The following is a 14,719-nucleotide window of genomic DNA, read 5'->3' as shown; positions in this document are numbered from 1 at the left end:
GACTAGATACTGTTTCAGGCCTTCAGTGAATAAATACAAAAAGCTTTATCTTAAAGTTAACAGCCATGAAATAAATGCTGTATTATCCAAATTTTGAGAGATAACTGAATTCTCATAATAATTATTTTCTCAAAAGTTGAGTTAGCACAAGAGAAAGAAAGCATATTTATCTCTCATGTAATAGAGAAGCTCATGTTTGCAATCTTGGACATGACTATACTATTTAAATATAAACAATTAAACATTGAAATATATAGAAAGAGATGGTGGTGCATAACTGTATCCACCTGTATCCTAAGGTGCTTCTCCATTGATGGAATACTTTTTCATTCACAAAAAGCAAGTTAGGTTCCAAACTGGTATCTTCCTATCTACAGCTTAAGTAAGACTATTTTATGCCAGAAGCAGCAGTTTGTCTTATATGTAATTCTCTGATAAGTCTCTGAGGTACTTCTTGAACTCAAAGGTTCTTGTGGATTTCATAGTGTTCTTTTCTTGATCTCTCTAACATTTTGAGACTAAATTGCTTTATATTTTGGCCAGACTGTCAATACTTTGTCAGATTTAGGCAGATTTGGGGAAGTATAGGTGGTTAAAACAAAAATAAATTGCGAAGAGCTCCAAAAGGACCTATCCAAACTGAGTGTCTGGGCTGTAAAATGGCATATGCCACTCAGTGTAAACAAGGGTAAAGTGATGCATGTCAGGGCAAAAGCATCTTAATTTCACATATATGTTCATGGGGTCTAAACTGGTGGAAGACCTGGAACAAGACATTGGGGTTGTAGTGGATAGCTCAGTGAAGTTGTTGATCAAGTGTGTGGCAGCTGTGAAAAAGGGATCATTAGGAAAGGAAGTGAAATAAAACTTCCAATATCATACAAATCTATGGTGTGATCATATTTGAAATACTGTATACAGTTCTGGTTTTCTCAGCTCAAAAAGGATAGTATAGAGGTGGAAAGGAGCAACCAAAATTATCAGAGGGCTCCCCTATGAGGAATGGTTGCAGCCTTTGGGAATTTTTAGTTTAGAGAAAAAGTGAGTAAGAAGTGACGTAATAGAAGTTTACAGAATTCTGCATGGCATGGAGAAAGTGGATAGAGGAAAGTTTTTCTCACTCATGACACTCATTATCTTCCAATGAAGCTGAATGTTGGAAGATTCAGGACAGATAAAAGAAAGTACTTCTTTACACACTGCATAGCTAAACTATGGAACTTGCTCCCACAGGAGGCAGTGGTGGCTACCAACTTGGATGGCTTTAAAAGGATTAGCCAAATTGGGGGATAAGTCTGTCAAAGACTCCTAGCCACTATGGCCATCTTCCACCTCCACTGTCAGAGGCAGTATTCCTCAATCCCAGTTGCTGGGAATCACAGATGGGCAGATGCTGCTTGTAGGCTTCCTATAGGCAGTGTTTGAAATTAGCCAGGCGCCTGGTGCATTTTGCACCTGGATATCGGCCACTTGTGACCAAGTGAAGATGCCTTGGTGCCAGGATGGCACCTGACGTCTCTATCATCAGGAAGTGCATGCCTGGGGATTATTGGTTCTTGACTGTTTTCACACACTAATGCGACATCCTGTAGAATTCTATCAGATTTATATCAGTCAGAATGAATTTCAGGAACCAAAAAGTTGTATTGAAAAATACAACTTTCAAACTGTCTGGCTCAAAGATGGCAACTTGCCGTTCCATTTTGGCAACTGTAACCCTGGTTTAAGGAGTCACTTGGTGCCTAGCTTATATATCTGAATTTCTAACACCGCTGATAGGCATAGGTTGGTCATTGTGAGAACAGGATGCTGGACTAAATGGACCACTGACATGATCCATCATGGAGCTATATGGTGTGGATTTTACCAAGGTTTATTTTGGAGTGCAGGAACAGATAAACTTTAGTTCTCTCTTAAGTTTAGTAATTGATCTGGTTTTCAAACTTTCATGTCAATATGGAACTGGGAATTACTGGCCAATTTCTGCTTTTAGATACTAAAATATGTGATTCTTAGCACTTTATTAGGTGGAGTGGGGAACATGAAGATCTCCGGATGTTAAGACACCAAGACTCCAACTCCCATCATTCCCAGTTATCCTGGCCAAAGGTCAGGGATTATGAGAGTTTTAGTCCGGCAACATCTGGAGGGCCACAGCTCCCCCACTTCTGCATTAGGAGCTCATGGTATCAGAATTTTCAGAGTATATGTTCTTAAAAGTACTGTACAGTAACATATCATTTTGATGAAGAGGGAATACCTTATGAACAGGTTTAGAATTGCTAACTGTAGTGCTATCATTTTTATAGGAATTCTGTGGGCAACTGAAATGAAGGATTTCTATGCATTTTCACCAAAGCATCCATTGCTGCTGTTGTCCACTGTGATATAAGGGGTAGCAGCACTACAGGCATTCATATCCCTGTTCCAATTATTGTCTTGCACAGCTCATTTCATATTCTTCTACTGAAGAGAGATGAGAGTGAAAGGGGATACCTGGATTCATTTTTCTAATGTTGCAGATATCTGTTCAGTTGTGCACATGGTATGGAGGAATACCAAACTTGCATTATCCCTGCTAGTTGTAATTCAACCCCCAAAGCAGTTTTTATAATATATTGCAGTTTCATATGTTATTTTCACTAATATATGGATTTTTATGCACACATTGCCAGGATGTATGTATTTTTGTACACATTGCTGGAGAAATGCATTACAAAATTCAGATAAGTGTGAATTTCATAGGATGGCTGTGTTTCAGTGTTCATTTGTTCAGTATGTGGTAGCTTTAAATACAAACTTAATTGCATTTTTCCTCCATCCCTAGGTTGGGGGGCACTATACTTCAGTGGTTCTGATCCTACCTTTAATAGCTATTTCCAGAATGTAGTTATTCATGGCCATTGTTCAGTGGCATGCGAATTGTATTATTATCCAGGTTGTTTTAGCACCTGCCTGAAATTGCTCAGAGCCGTCATCTGGAGTTTGGTAATGAGTTGTTGCGAATATGTTGATGACACCCAGCTCTATTGGAGGAGGTTGAAGGACTAGGCGTATTACTTGGAGGTCGTGAAGGTCAGCCTTTGGGACAATAAATTGAAGCTGAATCCTGAAAAGGCAGGTGTTCTGTGTTCCAAGTGCTCAAGTTTGGGAGGTGGGAAGATGCTCCATTCTGGACAGGGTTGCCATCACCTGGAAGGAGCAGGTCTGCAGCCTGGGTGATTCTCTTGGATCCAGCACTATCACTCAGGTAGCCTTGGTGACTAGGAGTGTCTATTTCCAGCTCTGGTTAGTTTGCTGGCTATGGTGTCTCTTGGACAGAGATAATGTTGTCACTGTTTTATGGTATCCACCTCTCTTTTTGAAGTTGTTTTGCTGCATTTGGAATGGTTTTACTTTTTTATAATAGTAGCAGTTTTTCTGTTTTTATTATTGTATATTTTATTCTTATAACCTGCCCTGGGACTTTATGGCAACGGGCGGGCAAGAATTCTTATAAATAAATAAACATGATGAAGCAGATTTGTGATCTCTATATATTTTAGTGTTAGAAACTCAGATATATAAACTAGGCACCAAATGGCTCCTTAAACCAAGATTACAGTCACCAAAACAGAATGTCTAGTTGCCATTTTTGGGCAAGATGGCTCTAAAGTCACTTTTTACAGGGACAATACTACCTCTTTTTCTTAATGGTGACATGGGCCATTCCTAACATAGAGATATTCTTCACAGCTTTGAGCAGGGCAGTGGGGTGGGGTAAGTGAAGATAAGCAGCAACAATTAACTATGTTTTTCACTGCTCCTGCTTAGGATACACAGAAAAAACATTTTGGTTCCTGAAATTCATTCTGATTGTGCAGATAAAATCTAACTGATAAAATTCTACAGGATGTCCCATTAGTGTGTGAAAATAGTCCAGATCCAATGATCCCCAGATGGTGGAGATGTCAGGCACCATTCTGGTGCCCATGCACCTTCACTTGGTTGCAAGGCTAATTTCGAACACTGATATATTTTTATAAGAATAAGCAATTGCTTTTGTTTTTAAATGATGTCTTTAGATATCAGAGTGTGAACCTTCTTAGAAGGGGCATTCCCTTTGGTGTGGGAAAGAAGGGGTAAGGGCTCTTCCAAAATGGCATTTCACCCTCCATAGTTTTGTAAATGTTTGTATTTAAAAGAATTCCCTAAAAAAAGTTTGTTACTTGATTAATTAGGCACATCCATTCAACCAGCTTTCTCCATCATGGTGCTGCTGTCTAGACATTGTTTAACTTGAACTTTATCAGCCCCAGCCAGCATGGCCAATTGTATAGGCTGATGGGACTTGTAATGCAACAAATTCTGGAGGGCAGCAGGTTGGAGAAGGCTATTTTGAATCATTCAAAAGGGGTTTAACAGATTGATCTAAATGATTGGCCAGCTAAAGTTCACAGCTCTGACTTTTACAAATGGTTTGGTTTTTCTGAGTCAGCAAGGATCAACATCTAGCAAAACAACTTTTCGGATATTGACAAGAATGTTTAGCAGTGAGCTTGTTCTTGAAATCAGTGACATAGCTAAAGCACTGTTTTTGTTTTCCCAGGCATATTTGCCTGGTAGTATCATTGCTATCCTCTAGGTGCCAGGTAAAGGCTATTCTGTTCATCTATGCTTTTAACACTGTGATTCCGCCCCCCCCCCCCGATGCTGTTTTTAGATGATATTTATGTAACTGATCTGAACTTTTGTAAGTTAGTTTTAGGGGGAAGGTGGCCTATAAAGTTCCTAAATAGTAACCATTTGAAAAAGAGCTGTTTGAGTGGATTGGGTGCCAAGCAACAGTACACGTCAAGTTAATTTTTCCCCTTTATACTTACAGGTTGATTTAGGAAACAGAAAAGTCAGAAGAGACTTGAAACTCGAAGCGATACTGCAAAACAATATTTCTCTGAATTGAAGGCTCATTGTGGAGCTATCATGAGCGATGTTACAATTGTGAAAGAAGGTTGGGTTCAGAAAAGGGGTAAGTGTTGAATTAAATAATATACTATCCTGTAAGAATTGTTCATGGATAGTGGCTGTATTTCCTCCCCTTCATTTAGTAGTTGTTGGTCTGTGGTGTGGGGAGGCAGCGATGTGTGCACCTTTACCAGGCTTCAAGCTACAGCTGCTGCAAAGCATCTGTGTTGCAGCTGCTAGGGGCTTGCAAGAGAATTGGGAATTGAAGGTGAGGCCCAGCCTCCATCAGGTGGCGGGCAAGGAGCTGGTTTGGAAACCAGCATGGCTGTATTTAAACAGCAGTTGGTGGTGAAAAGGGAGATAGGGTGAAGAAGAGCAACTAAGAAGAAAGGACAGTGGAGAGGAGATGGCTGGGAAGATAGAAAGAGGAGGAAAGGGGAACAAGTGGGCCAAAATCCTTAGGAGACAACCAAAGGACAACATGAATCAGGGTTTTTAACGGGGAACCTGAGGTGTGATTCAAAAGGAAGTGGGGAGACCCTGGAGGTAGTGGGGGAGGGGGAGGACAGAAGGCCATACCAGGGTCCCGCTAGTGGTTTAACTTCTCCCTTGGTAAATGCAGCAGTAGATCAACTGCTCTGAGTGAGTGAGGAGAGGGCAGTTCTCCATAATCATCCATGTGGACTAGGAGCTGTCCAGTGCACATGAGCAGTTTATGAATGCAAACCCTGCTCCTTTAGCCCAGCAAAATAAACATGTACAGTGGTACTTCGGGTTAAGAACTTAATTCGTTCTGGAGGTACGTTCTTAACCTGAAACTGTTCTTAACCCGAAGTACCACTTTAGCTAATGGGTCCTTCCGCTGCTGCTGCGCCACCCCGCACGATTTCTATTCTCATCCTGAAGCAAAGTTCTTAACCTGAGGTACTATTTCTGGGTTAGCGGAGTGTGTAACCTGAAGCATCTATAACTTAGGGTACCACTGTAACTGCAACAGCAGCCCAGATGATCTAGAACAGTGTTTCCTAGGACTACCTGATCTCTGTAAATTATATACTAAGGGGATTGATGGATAATAGCTGTTCTGAAATTCTCTCCCACCTGACCCATTCATAGTAGTATATTTATGCTTTTAATAACAGGTGTTAATGGGTAATGTGAGGAATGGGTTTTACTGCCCTGAACTGCCTGTATCTTATATGCGAGTGCATATTTTTCCTGGTGTATATGCTTTTGTATACTATGGTAATGTATGTTTCACTTGTTTGTCTTGTTGAGTCCTAACTTCATGTCTATAACAATAATGTGCCACTCATGGAAGCAATAGGGAGACCCTGGAAAACCTTTGGAGGCAGTTTGAAAAGGGGCAGCCTAACAAAGACGTAGGCTGGATCTAGACGCATCAAAGAAGCGATTCAGTTAAGTGTGTTGAAAACTTCTTACAGGGAAATCCTGTTGGCAAAAGACGTGACTCCACAGTGCCATCTGGTGTCAGTGTTATAACGCATATAAAGTGCTTTATCTTTACGAGTGTAGCTGAGTCCAGAATCTCTTACCTGGTGGCAGCAAGTATCACAAACAGTGGAAGGGTGGGTGCAATCAGAGGGGTACATTCTGTTGTGTCCAGATCTCTCTTCCTAAAACAGCATGAGGCCCAGGTGGTTGGGACAGGCCCATTACAGGTAGCAGCACTTTAATCTGAAGGCAGTTTTAACATATTGCTTTGATCACACACATGAATTACTAAGAAGTCTCACTGAGTTCAGAGGTACTTCCTGCAAACTAAGAGTTCATTGATTGCAGCCTTTATCTTTCTCATTTCTAAATATATATGAATCTTAAGAAACTGTTTGGGATCACTGTGTGACATTGCTTTAGCAACATAGTGTTCCGTAACTCTTATCCAAATACTATCAGAGAACATTGTGCTCAGACCAATGTTCTAACGGTAAAATGGTTTAAGTAGCTCAGTGAGTTTAAATTGTTCTTAGTAAGTGTTGAAAAAGTTAAAATCCATTATATTGAATCTAGAAGTTGAACAATTTATGGGTAAGATCCCCTTGCTGTGCACCCCTTGGGCCACTGGTTCTGGAGTGTCTCCCAACATTCAGGAGCAAATTTGGAATGGGGGGCTGCAGAGGGAGAGAAGTAGAAGAAAGAAAACCCATTTCCACAAGCAGAAGTTCTTGCACAAGCAGGATGCAACAATTGGATATTACCCAATTTAATAAAAACTCTACACAGGAAGGCATCATATGCATATTCATACATATTGATATAAAATGGTGAGTTCTGTGCATTTTGTTTTAACATACTTTCTTTGTTTTCTGTTTTATCTGTTGCTTGCCGCTATTTTTAAAACTTGTTTGAGGGTAGGGTAGTGTTACAACTTCAAACTGGACAGTGGTCCACATTCTGGAAAGCATGTATGTATTCACGCTTTCATGTGTGCACAGAGGCAAAGGCTCAATTACATAGTAAGGCACAGGTATGCTCTTTCATGCAGATATGCAAGTGCATTCTTTTTCTTAGTAAAAGTTCTAAACATCAGAAGCTCTAGACTGACTTTGTAGTTAGGCACTGCTCTCTGTTTGGGTGAGAAGGGATCCAGTTATGTCATGATCAGGAAATGTTGGTTTTTGCTATTTTGGGCCCCTTCTGTGGAACTTGCTAATTCATCATCTCTGCTTACCTGGGAGCAAAGTAAGCCCCACTGAACTCAATCAGTGCATAGGATGATGCTGAAAACAAATTGGGTTTGGGAGGTGGGTTGCAATTGTGGCTAAACCTGATTTGAAGGGTGTCTGAGCGCTATTTTTGTGCTACATTTTGCTGTGCAGGTTTTTAGAGATTTCTGCCCCCACCCCCATCTTTCATCAGGAGCTGAAAGGTGCTACTTCCTGATTGGTCAATTGGGATTCTTACAGGAAATTAAAGGAAACAACAACACACGCTTTGTATACAAAATATAGCATTTCAGAAAGAAGCCTTAATCTTCCTTCCTGCAATGTGTATGTATGTTCCTGTGTTAATTGGAACTTCCTAGTAATGGTTGTTGTTGTTGTTAACCAGGGCTGCTGCATCAAACAGCTGTGCAAACCTTTGAGAGGCAGAGATGTGAGAGGGCATCAGAGGAGAGAGGGAAGGAAAGATGAACAGAGGTCAGTGTTGCCCACGGCACCCCTGACCATCATTCAAGGCACCCCAGGGCGCCACGGCAAATGGGTTGAAAACCACTGGTATATTTACACTGAGGTAGTCAAGATGCCTGGTGACAGTTTCTGATGTCTTAAGAGACACTGTTGCCGATATCAGCCTCTAAATGGCTTTTTTTCTTAGGCAGTGGTTTCAAATCCCCCCCACTTGAAACTTGCTAAGGAGAATGTTGGACTACTTAATTATTTTTCTTCCTGCTGTAGTTGCTGTATGATTTCTAATTGTATTTTATTGCTTCCTGTATTCCTTATACAATATAAGAAATAAAAGAACTAATAAAAATCAATATGAATATTTAATGTGATGGATGTGCTGCCTGAGATATTTAAATGCAGATCCACAGACCATAGTTTGGGAAGCCTGTATTTCTGATTGCTTAGACACTTTAACTAAGCTTGTGTTACTTTACTTTGGTAAAACCTTTACATAGGGCATCCTCTCAGACTAACGCAGCCACCAGCTGCCTTTTCATCTTCACCAGACATACGTTAATAACACCCTACATTAATACATCCAAGCCTCAGCTTCCTCCCCAGCTTTTCCTCACATCTTCTTCATCAAACTCCTTTCTTTCCCAACTCCTCAACTCACAAAAATCTCAACTGACTACTAGAACCTCCAGCCAGCAGAGCCTGTTGTCACCCAGACCAATCATAATGAATTTACCTGATCTAGGCTCTGCCCAATAAATGCTCAAAGCAATGCTCTTTCCCTTTCCTCTCGTAACCTGTCACCACGAGGCTACTGCTTAACAGGAGTAAAACAACAGTATCAGTACAAGGCCTTGAACTTTGACAGTCAGAGGTCCCAGAATCTTGCCATTGATGATTCTTTTTAATAAATGACATTTGTAATAAGTGGGATAAATTACAGCATTCCAATATTTTGTCAGCCTCCAAATGCTGTAAGAAACAACTCACTTTTGGGTGGCAGGCTGGAAAAAATAATATCCTTGGGAGCCTGCATTAGGCACCTGCGATTTCTGCAGCCCTGAACTTACTTAGATTGGTATTGTGAATTACTTAATTCTAACCATACAATCATCTGCATATCTGCTCATAAATAAATTTCACTGTAATTAATGGGGCTTATACCTTGTAAGCATGTGTAGGATTGACCTCATCAATTTTGTGGTCTTTAAATTTCAGGGTCAAGAGTAAATAATTTCAGAATACAATAATAAAATATTATCAGCACATCTCCCATTCAATTACCGTATTTTTCGCCCTATAGGATGCACTTTCCCCCCTCCAAAAATGAAAGGGAAATGTGTGTGCGTCCTATGGGGCGAATGCAGGCTTTCGCTGAAGCCTGGAGAGCGAGAGGGGTCGGTGCGCACCGACCCCTCTTGCTCTCCAGGCTTCAGGAGAGCCACACCGCCAGCCCCACAAGCTTGGGGGACAGCGGGGAGGTGCAGCGCACCATCCCGCTGTCTCCCGACGTGGTTTGGAGACTGGCGGCGGGGAGAAGCCCGCTTCTCCCCGCCGCCAGCCCCGCAAGCTCCCAGAGCGATGGCAAAGCTGTGCGCAGCTTCGGGATCGCTCTGGGACCCGTTCTGGGGGCTGGGGATGGGGAAAGCCTGCCCCCAGCCCCGTAAGCTCCCAGAGCGATTACTGAAGCTGCGCGGAGCTTCGGGATTGCTCTGGGACCCGTTCTGGGAGCGGGGGAAGCTCGGGCTTCCCCAGCCCCGCAAGCTCCCAGAGCGATGGCAAAGCTGCTGGAGCCCGGCGGGACTTCGCGCTGGCCTCCAACGGCGTGCGGAGAGCTGCCTGTTCTGGGGGCTGGGGTGGGGGAAGCTCGGACTTTCCCCACCCCAGCCCCGTGCCTGGGAGGGAAAAATTTTTTCCCCTTTATTCCCCCCCCCCCAATCTAGGTGCGTCCTATGGGCCGGTGCGTCCTATAGGGTGAAAAATACGGTACATCTCCTATTATGTATACAAATCTTAATTAACTGGTGTGTTATCTTTTTGGAATAGGAAAACAGGAAGTTTAAAGGTGTATGCTAGCTTTTACCATGCAGTTATTTATTTTTGCTGCTTTGTGATGTAATTTATGGAAGAGAACAATGGAAAAATAAAAGAAAAATAGATTTAAAAACAAAGTTGATTGTGCCCTTAGTGTGCAAATTATACCAGTGTGCTTTCTGTTTTTTAGAAAGAAAAATCACAAGCTCTGATTGTTTGAAAAGGATTTAATTTGAGTAGCCTTAGGAAGTTTTTGAGTCCTCTCAGTATACTAGAAAAACCAGTCCTTTCCTCTCTCCCCTCTCCATATTTATATTTGGAAGTATAGCTGTGATACATTAAATACATAGAGTGATACATTTAATACATACAGTACGTACATAGAAACATATAATCCCTGTGTTCCAACCCATCCCAGAAGTAGATCCAGAAAAGCTCTTCTTTTGCTATTTTAATTTAATGTTCTTAGGCCTTGTTTATTTTTTGAAAGCCTGAAAACTTGAAAGTTTGCAGTCTTGACTTGGGGGGAGGGGTTAGTGTTGCAAGGTTTGGGTCTGATGGTGTGTATCCTTCGACACTGCCATCACCCAATAAGTCTATGATACTTTAAGCTTGCAAGTGTTCTTCTGACACATCTTAAAATCCTTACAAGGATCAGAAGAAAAACTCTTCTAATCTTACTATTTCTTTTCCCTAGTAACTTTTTTTAGCTTTATGTGGGGTACAATGTCAGAAACTGCTTAGTCAGGCCCCATGTGGTTAGCCATGATGACACAACTTCCTAGTGAAGAACTCTTTGAACTTACTCCACTCAAGGTGACCATTTCTTATGAGCAGAAAGAAGTATAAAAGATTTCCTGTTTGAGTAGAAATTTCCTTGATCTATAAGATCTGCCCAAGCTACGGTGTATCTTAGTACAGTGGTACCTCGGTTTAAGTACTTAATTCATTCCGGAGGTCCATTCTTAACCTGAAACTATTATTAACCTGAAGCACCACTTTAGCTAATGGGGCCTCCTGCTGCCGCCGCGCCACCGGAGCACGATTTCTGTTCTTATCCTGAAGCAAAGTTCTTAACCTGAAGCACTATTTCTGGGTTAGCGGAGTCTGTAACCTGAAGCGTATGTAACCTGAGGTACCACTGTATTCCAGATGTTTCTTTGAGTCCTGCTGCCTAACCTTCTTGCTTCCCAATGTCCAGCCCTGAGACAGTGCTCTTAAAAGTGTTTAGCAGTGCTTTTCAAGTGATAGCATTCTTGCCAACTGATATGCGATGTTCTATCAGTTGAAGAGTTTTCCCTTCTATCCCTCTCACAATTAACAGACCACCCCATATGTAAGCTTTAATGCTTTACTGATTCCAAAGGTTAGATTAATGTGCTATTCCATGCAGCAGCAAGAAGAACACAGGTAGAAATATTGGGTTTACAAAATGCAGAGAAATATTTCTGAGCATGTGGTCTGGCCTTGAACCCAGATGTGTTGCCTGGTCAGCTTCATATGGTGGAAGAGAATGAAGTAAGAAGCTTCACTTCCTCCTTCATCAGAGTTGAGGGGGCATGACCTAACTGAACCTAGGGATTCAATTCTGTGGTCTTAATCCCTTCATGCATTAATTAACCATAAACTTGCTAGTTATATTTGACTGCAATTTCCCACAGTTTGCTGGATCCCCTTTTAGAACTTGGCTCAGTGGTCTCACATATTTTTTAAGAAGAAAAACTGTTCTAGTCACTAAGAAAGGCAACATTTGATAATATGGTATAAAAAGTCTCTGATACAGAAGTGCCTAAAATTTAAAGATACAGGGTGGTATTCAACTATGTTTTACTGATAATAGTCCCATTGAGATTAGTTAACATGAGTTCATTAATTTTTATGAATACTAGCCACAGTTTGCATTTGTTTTCTATTACTGTTTACAGTGGTACCTCGGGTTAAATACACTTCAGGTTACATACACTTCAGGTTACAGACTCCGCTAACCCAGAAATAGTGCTTCAGGTTAAGAACTTTGCTTCAGGATGAGAACAGAAATCGTGCTCCAGCGGCGCGGCAGCAGCAGGAGGCCCCATTAGCTAAAGTGGTGCTTCAGATTAAGAACAGTTTCAGGTTAAGTACGGACCTCCGGAACGAATTAAGTACTAAACCCAAGGTACCACTGTATATGTATTATTTTAAAAACCCATTCATGTTAGATTCTGTGTGATGATATTGAGTAAATTTTTCTTAATGACTTGTTACAAGGTCACTTTTCTGCAATAAGAACTATTTGATTCACCCCTATTTTTTCCCCATAATCCGTGCAGTCGTGCAACTGTTGTTAGAATATTGACTATTGACTAAAGGAGTTTCTCCCACATAATACTAGAACATTTGCAGTAGATTCAGAACAGACAGAGAAAAGTATTTCTTCATGCAAAGCATAACTAATTTATGAAATTTGCTACAATATGTGGTGAGGGCCCCTAGCTTAAATTGTTTTAAGAGGAGATGAGCTAAATCCATGGAGGATGAGTATGTGAATAGCAATTAGTCATGATGGACATTGAGAGGCAATAAGCTGCTAAGTATCAGTTGCTGGAGATGGGATAACAGTGGAGGGCCCTTGCCTTTATATTCCACATGGCTTGTAGGTTTCCCAGAAGCATCTGTTTGGTCACGTATGGAAACAGGTTTTTGGAATACATGGACTTTTGCTTTGATACAGCAGGAGCTCTTACATTCTTAAGTGAGATAAAATTGAGGAAAAGAACAATGCTTCTGATTCACTTTGAAAAGACAATTTCATGATTTTTGAATGCGGTATCCTAAATTTATAAGTAATAATAATAATAATAATAATATTCTTGGCTTCAGAAGTGACTAGAGATTTTTAATTGATTTATTGGATTCAGTTCAATGACTTTTAACCAATTAATTGTTTGAAGCTGCAGTCCTGCACCCAGTTACCTGGGACTGAGCCTCACTGAGTTCCATTGGACTTACTCTTGAGTGTATAGAATTATAATACAGTGGTACCTCGGGTTACATACACTTCAGGTTACATACGCTTCAGGTTACACACTCTGCTAACCCAGAAATAGTGCTTCAGGTTAAGAACTTTGCTTCAGGATAAGAACAGAAATTGGGCTCCGGTGGCGCGGCAGCAGCAGGAGGCCCCATTAGCTAAAGTGGTGCTTCAGGTTAAGTATGGACCTCCGGACTTATTAAGTACTTAACCCGAGGTACCACTGTAAAAAGCTGAAGTCCTAAACACACTTAAGAGGGGAGTGATCTCTATTGAACATAGTCAGAACTTTTTCCAAGTAAACATACATAGATGTGTGTTGTAAATCATCTAATGCCTACAGAGTTTCACTGCCGTCAGATGTTTGGGGTGGTAGTGGCCTGGGAGAGGACATTCTCTGTGGCAACCCCGAGTCCATGGGGGGGGGGGAACTCAGTCCAATGATTGGGCTAGATCCTTATAAATAGAGACCAACTAAGTTTCTCTGGGTATAAGCTTTTGTGTGCACACTTCTTCAGATACCAGTGATCCTTATGTCCCTCTTAAGCACCCTGCCTTTTGTTGAACTTGGACAGGTGGGCAGGACCATCCACTTGTCAGCCTTCTGACATTATAATGGGGTGAGGTGATTGACACTGTCAAAAGTTCAAAGCCAGTCGCTGTAACTACTGCTGATCATCAGTTAGAGCAACCACCTTTGAAGATGCTCTTTCAGTGCTGGGAGTTTGCCTTCAGAGAGACTTCTTTTAATGGACAATCAGCTGATCATCCATTAGAGCAGCCATTTTCAACCTTGGGTCCCCAGATGTTCTTAAACTACAACTCCCATCATCCCTGATCAGTGGCCATACTGGCTAGGAATGATGAGAGTTGTAGTCCAGCAACATTTAGGGACCCAAGGTTGAGAAAGGCTGTGTTAGAGGGAGCCCCTTTGAAGCATATGCCGAGGGGAAAATGCTACTTAAACTGAAGCATTTTATAGTCTTTGCAGGCAAAGCAGTTTGTATTCAAAGCACTAGAAGAGGGATTTAAATACAAACTACTACCCTGGAAATAATTTTTTTTAAACTGTTTTTAAAATGAATACTTTTTCTTTCCAGGGAAACAGTTTGCATTCAAATAATTTCCATCACTACACCACACTGACTCATTTGCTTTAACTGATTTTAATACTGTGTTTTAAAATGGTTGTAACCTACCATTGGGTCTCATGGTGGGCAAAAAATCAAATCAAATCAAATCAAATCAAATAAATAAATAAATAAATAAATAAAGACTATTTTTACCACTCAGTAAAAAGCTATAGGGATATGTTGACCCAATCTCCACTCTCTTATTAGCAGTTACTCAAAGGTCTTCACATAAAATATATCCATATATTAAAAGCAATTTAAAAAAAATGAATATTGCTGCTTGTTTTTTCTAACTATATTAATTTTTATGAAATATATAAGATTAATTTGCTTAGAATGTCTTTATGAAGTCACAAATTTTCAGAATTTAGAATGATGTGCTTGTTTAGTCGTTTAGTCGTGTCCGACTCTTCGTGACCCCATGGACCAGAGCACGCCAGGCACTTCTGTCT

The 14,719-nt window shown here is 41.0% G+C and overlaps 1 protein-coding gene across 6 annotated transcripts in view; it reads left to right on the top strand.

Moving 5' to 3' along the window:
* The window catches only part of AKT3 (AKT serine/threonine kinase 3), a 109,625-nt gene that overhangs the window by 4,696 nt on the left and 90,210 nt on the right, over positions 1 to 14,719 (top strand). For all 6 annotated transcript variants that reach the window (XM_083604323.1, XM_083604324.1, XM_083604326.1 and 3 more), the window contains exon 2: positions 4,865 to 5,008. In XM_083604323.1, the coding sequence (XP_083460449.1) occupies positions 4,963 to 5,008 (46 nt within the window). In that variant the 5' untranslated portion in view covers positions 4,865 to 4,962. The remainder of the gene's footprint in view (positions 1 to 4,864; positions 5,009 to 14,719) is intronic.

This window comes from Podarcis filfolensis, assembly GCF_964270895.1.
Source record: "Podarcis filfolensis genome assembly, chromosome: 3".
Classification (NCBI taxonomy): domain Eukaryota; kingdom Metazoa; phylum Chordata; class Lepidosauria; order Squamata; family Lacertidae; genus Podarcis; species Podarcis filfolensis.
The sequence above is the reverse complement of the archived record's forward strand: the minus strand, read 5'-3'. Positions and strand labels throughout refer to the sequence as shown.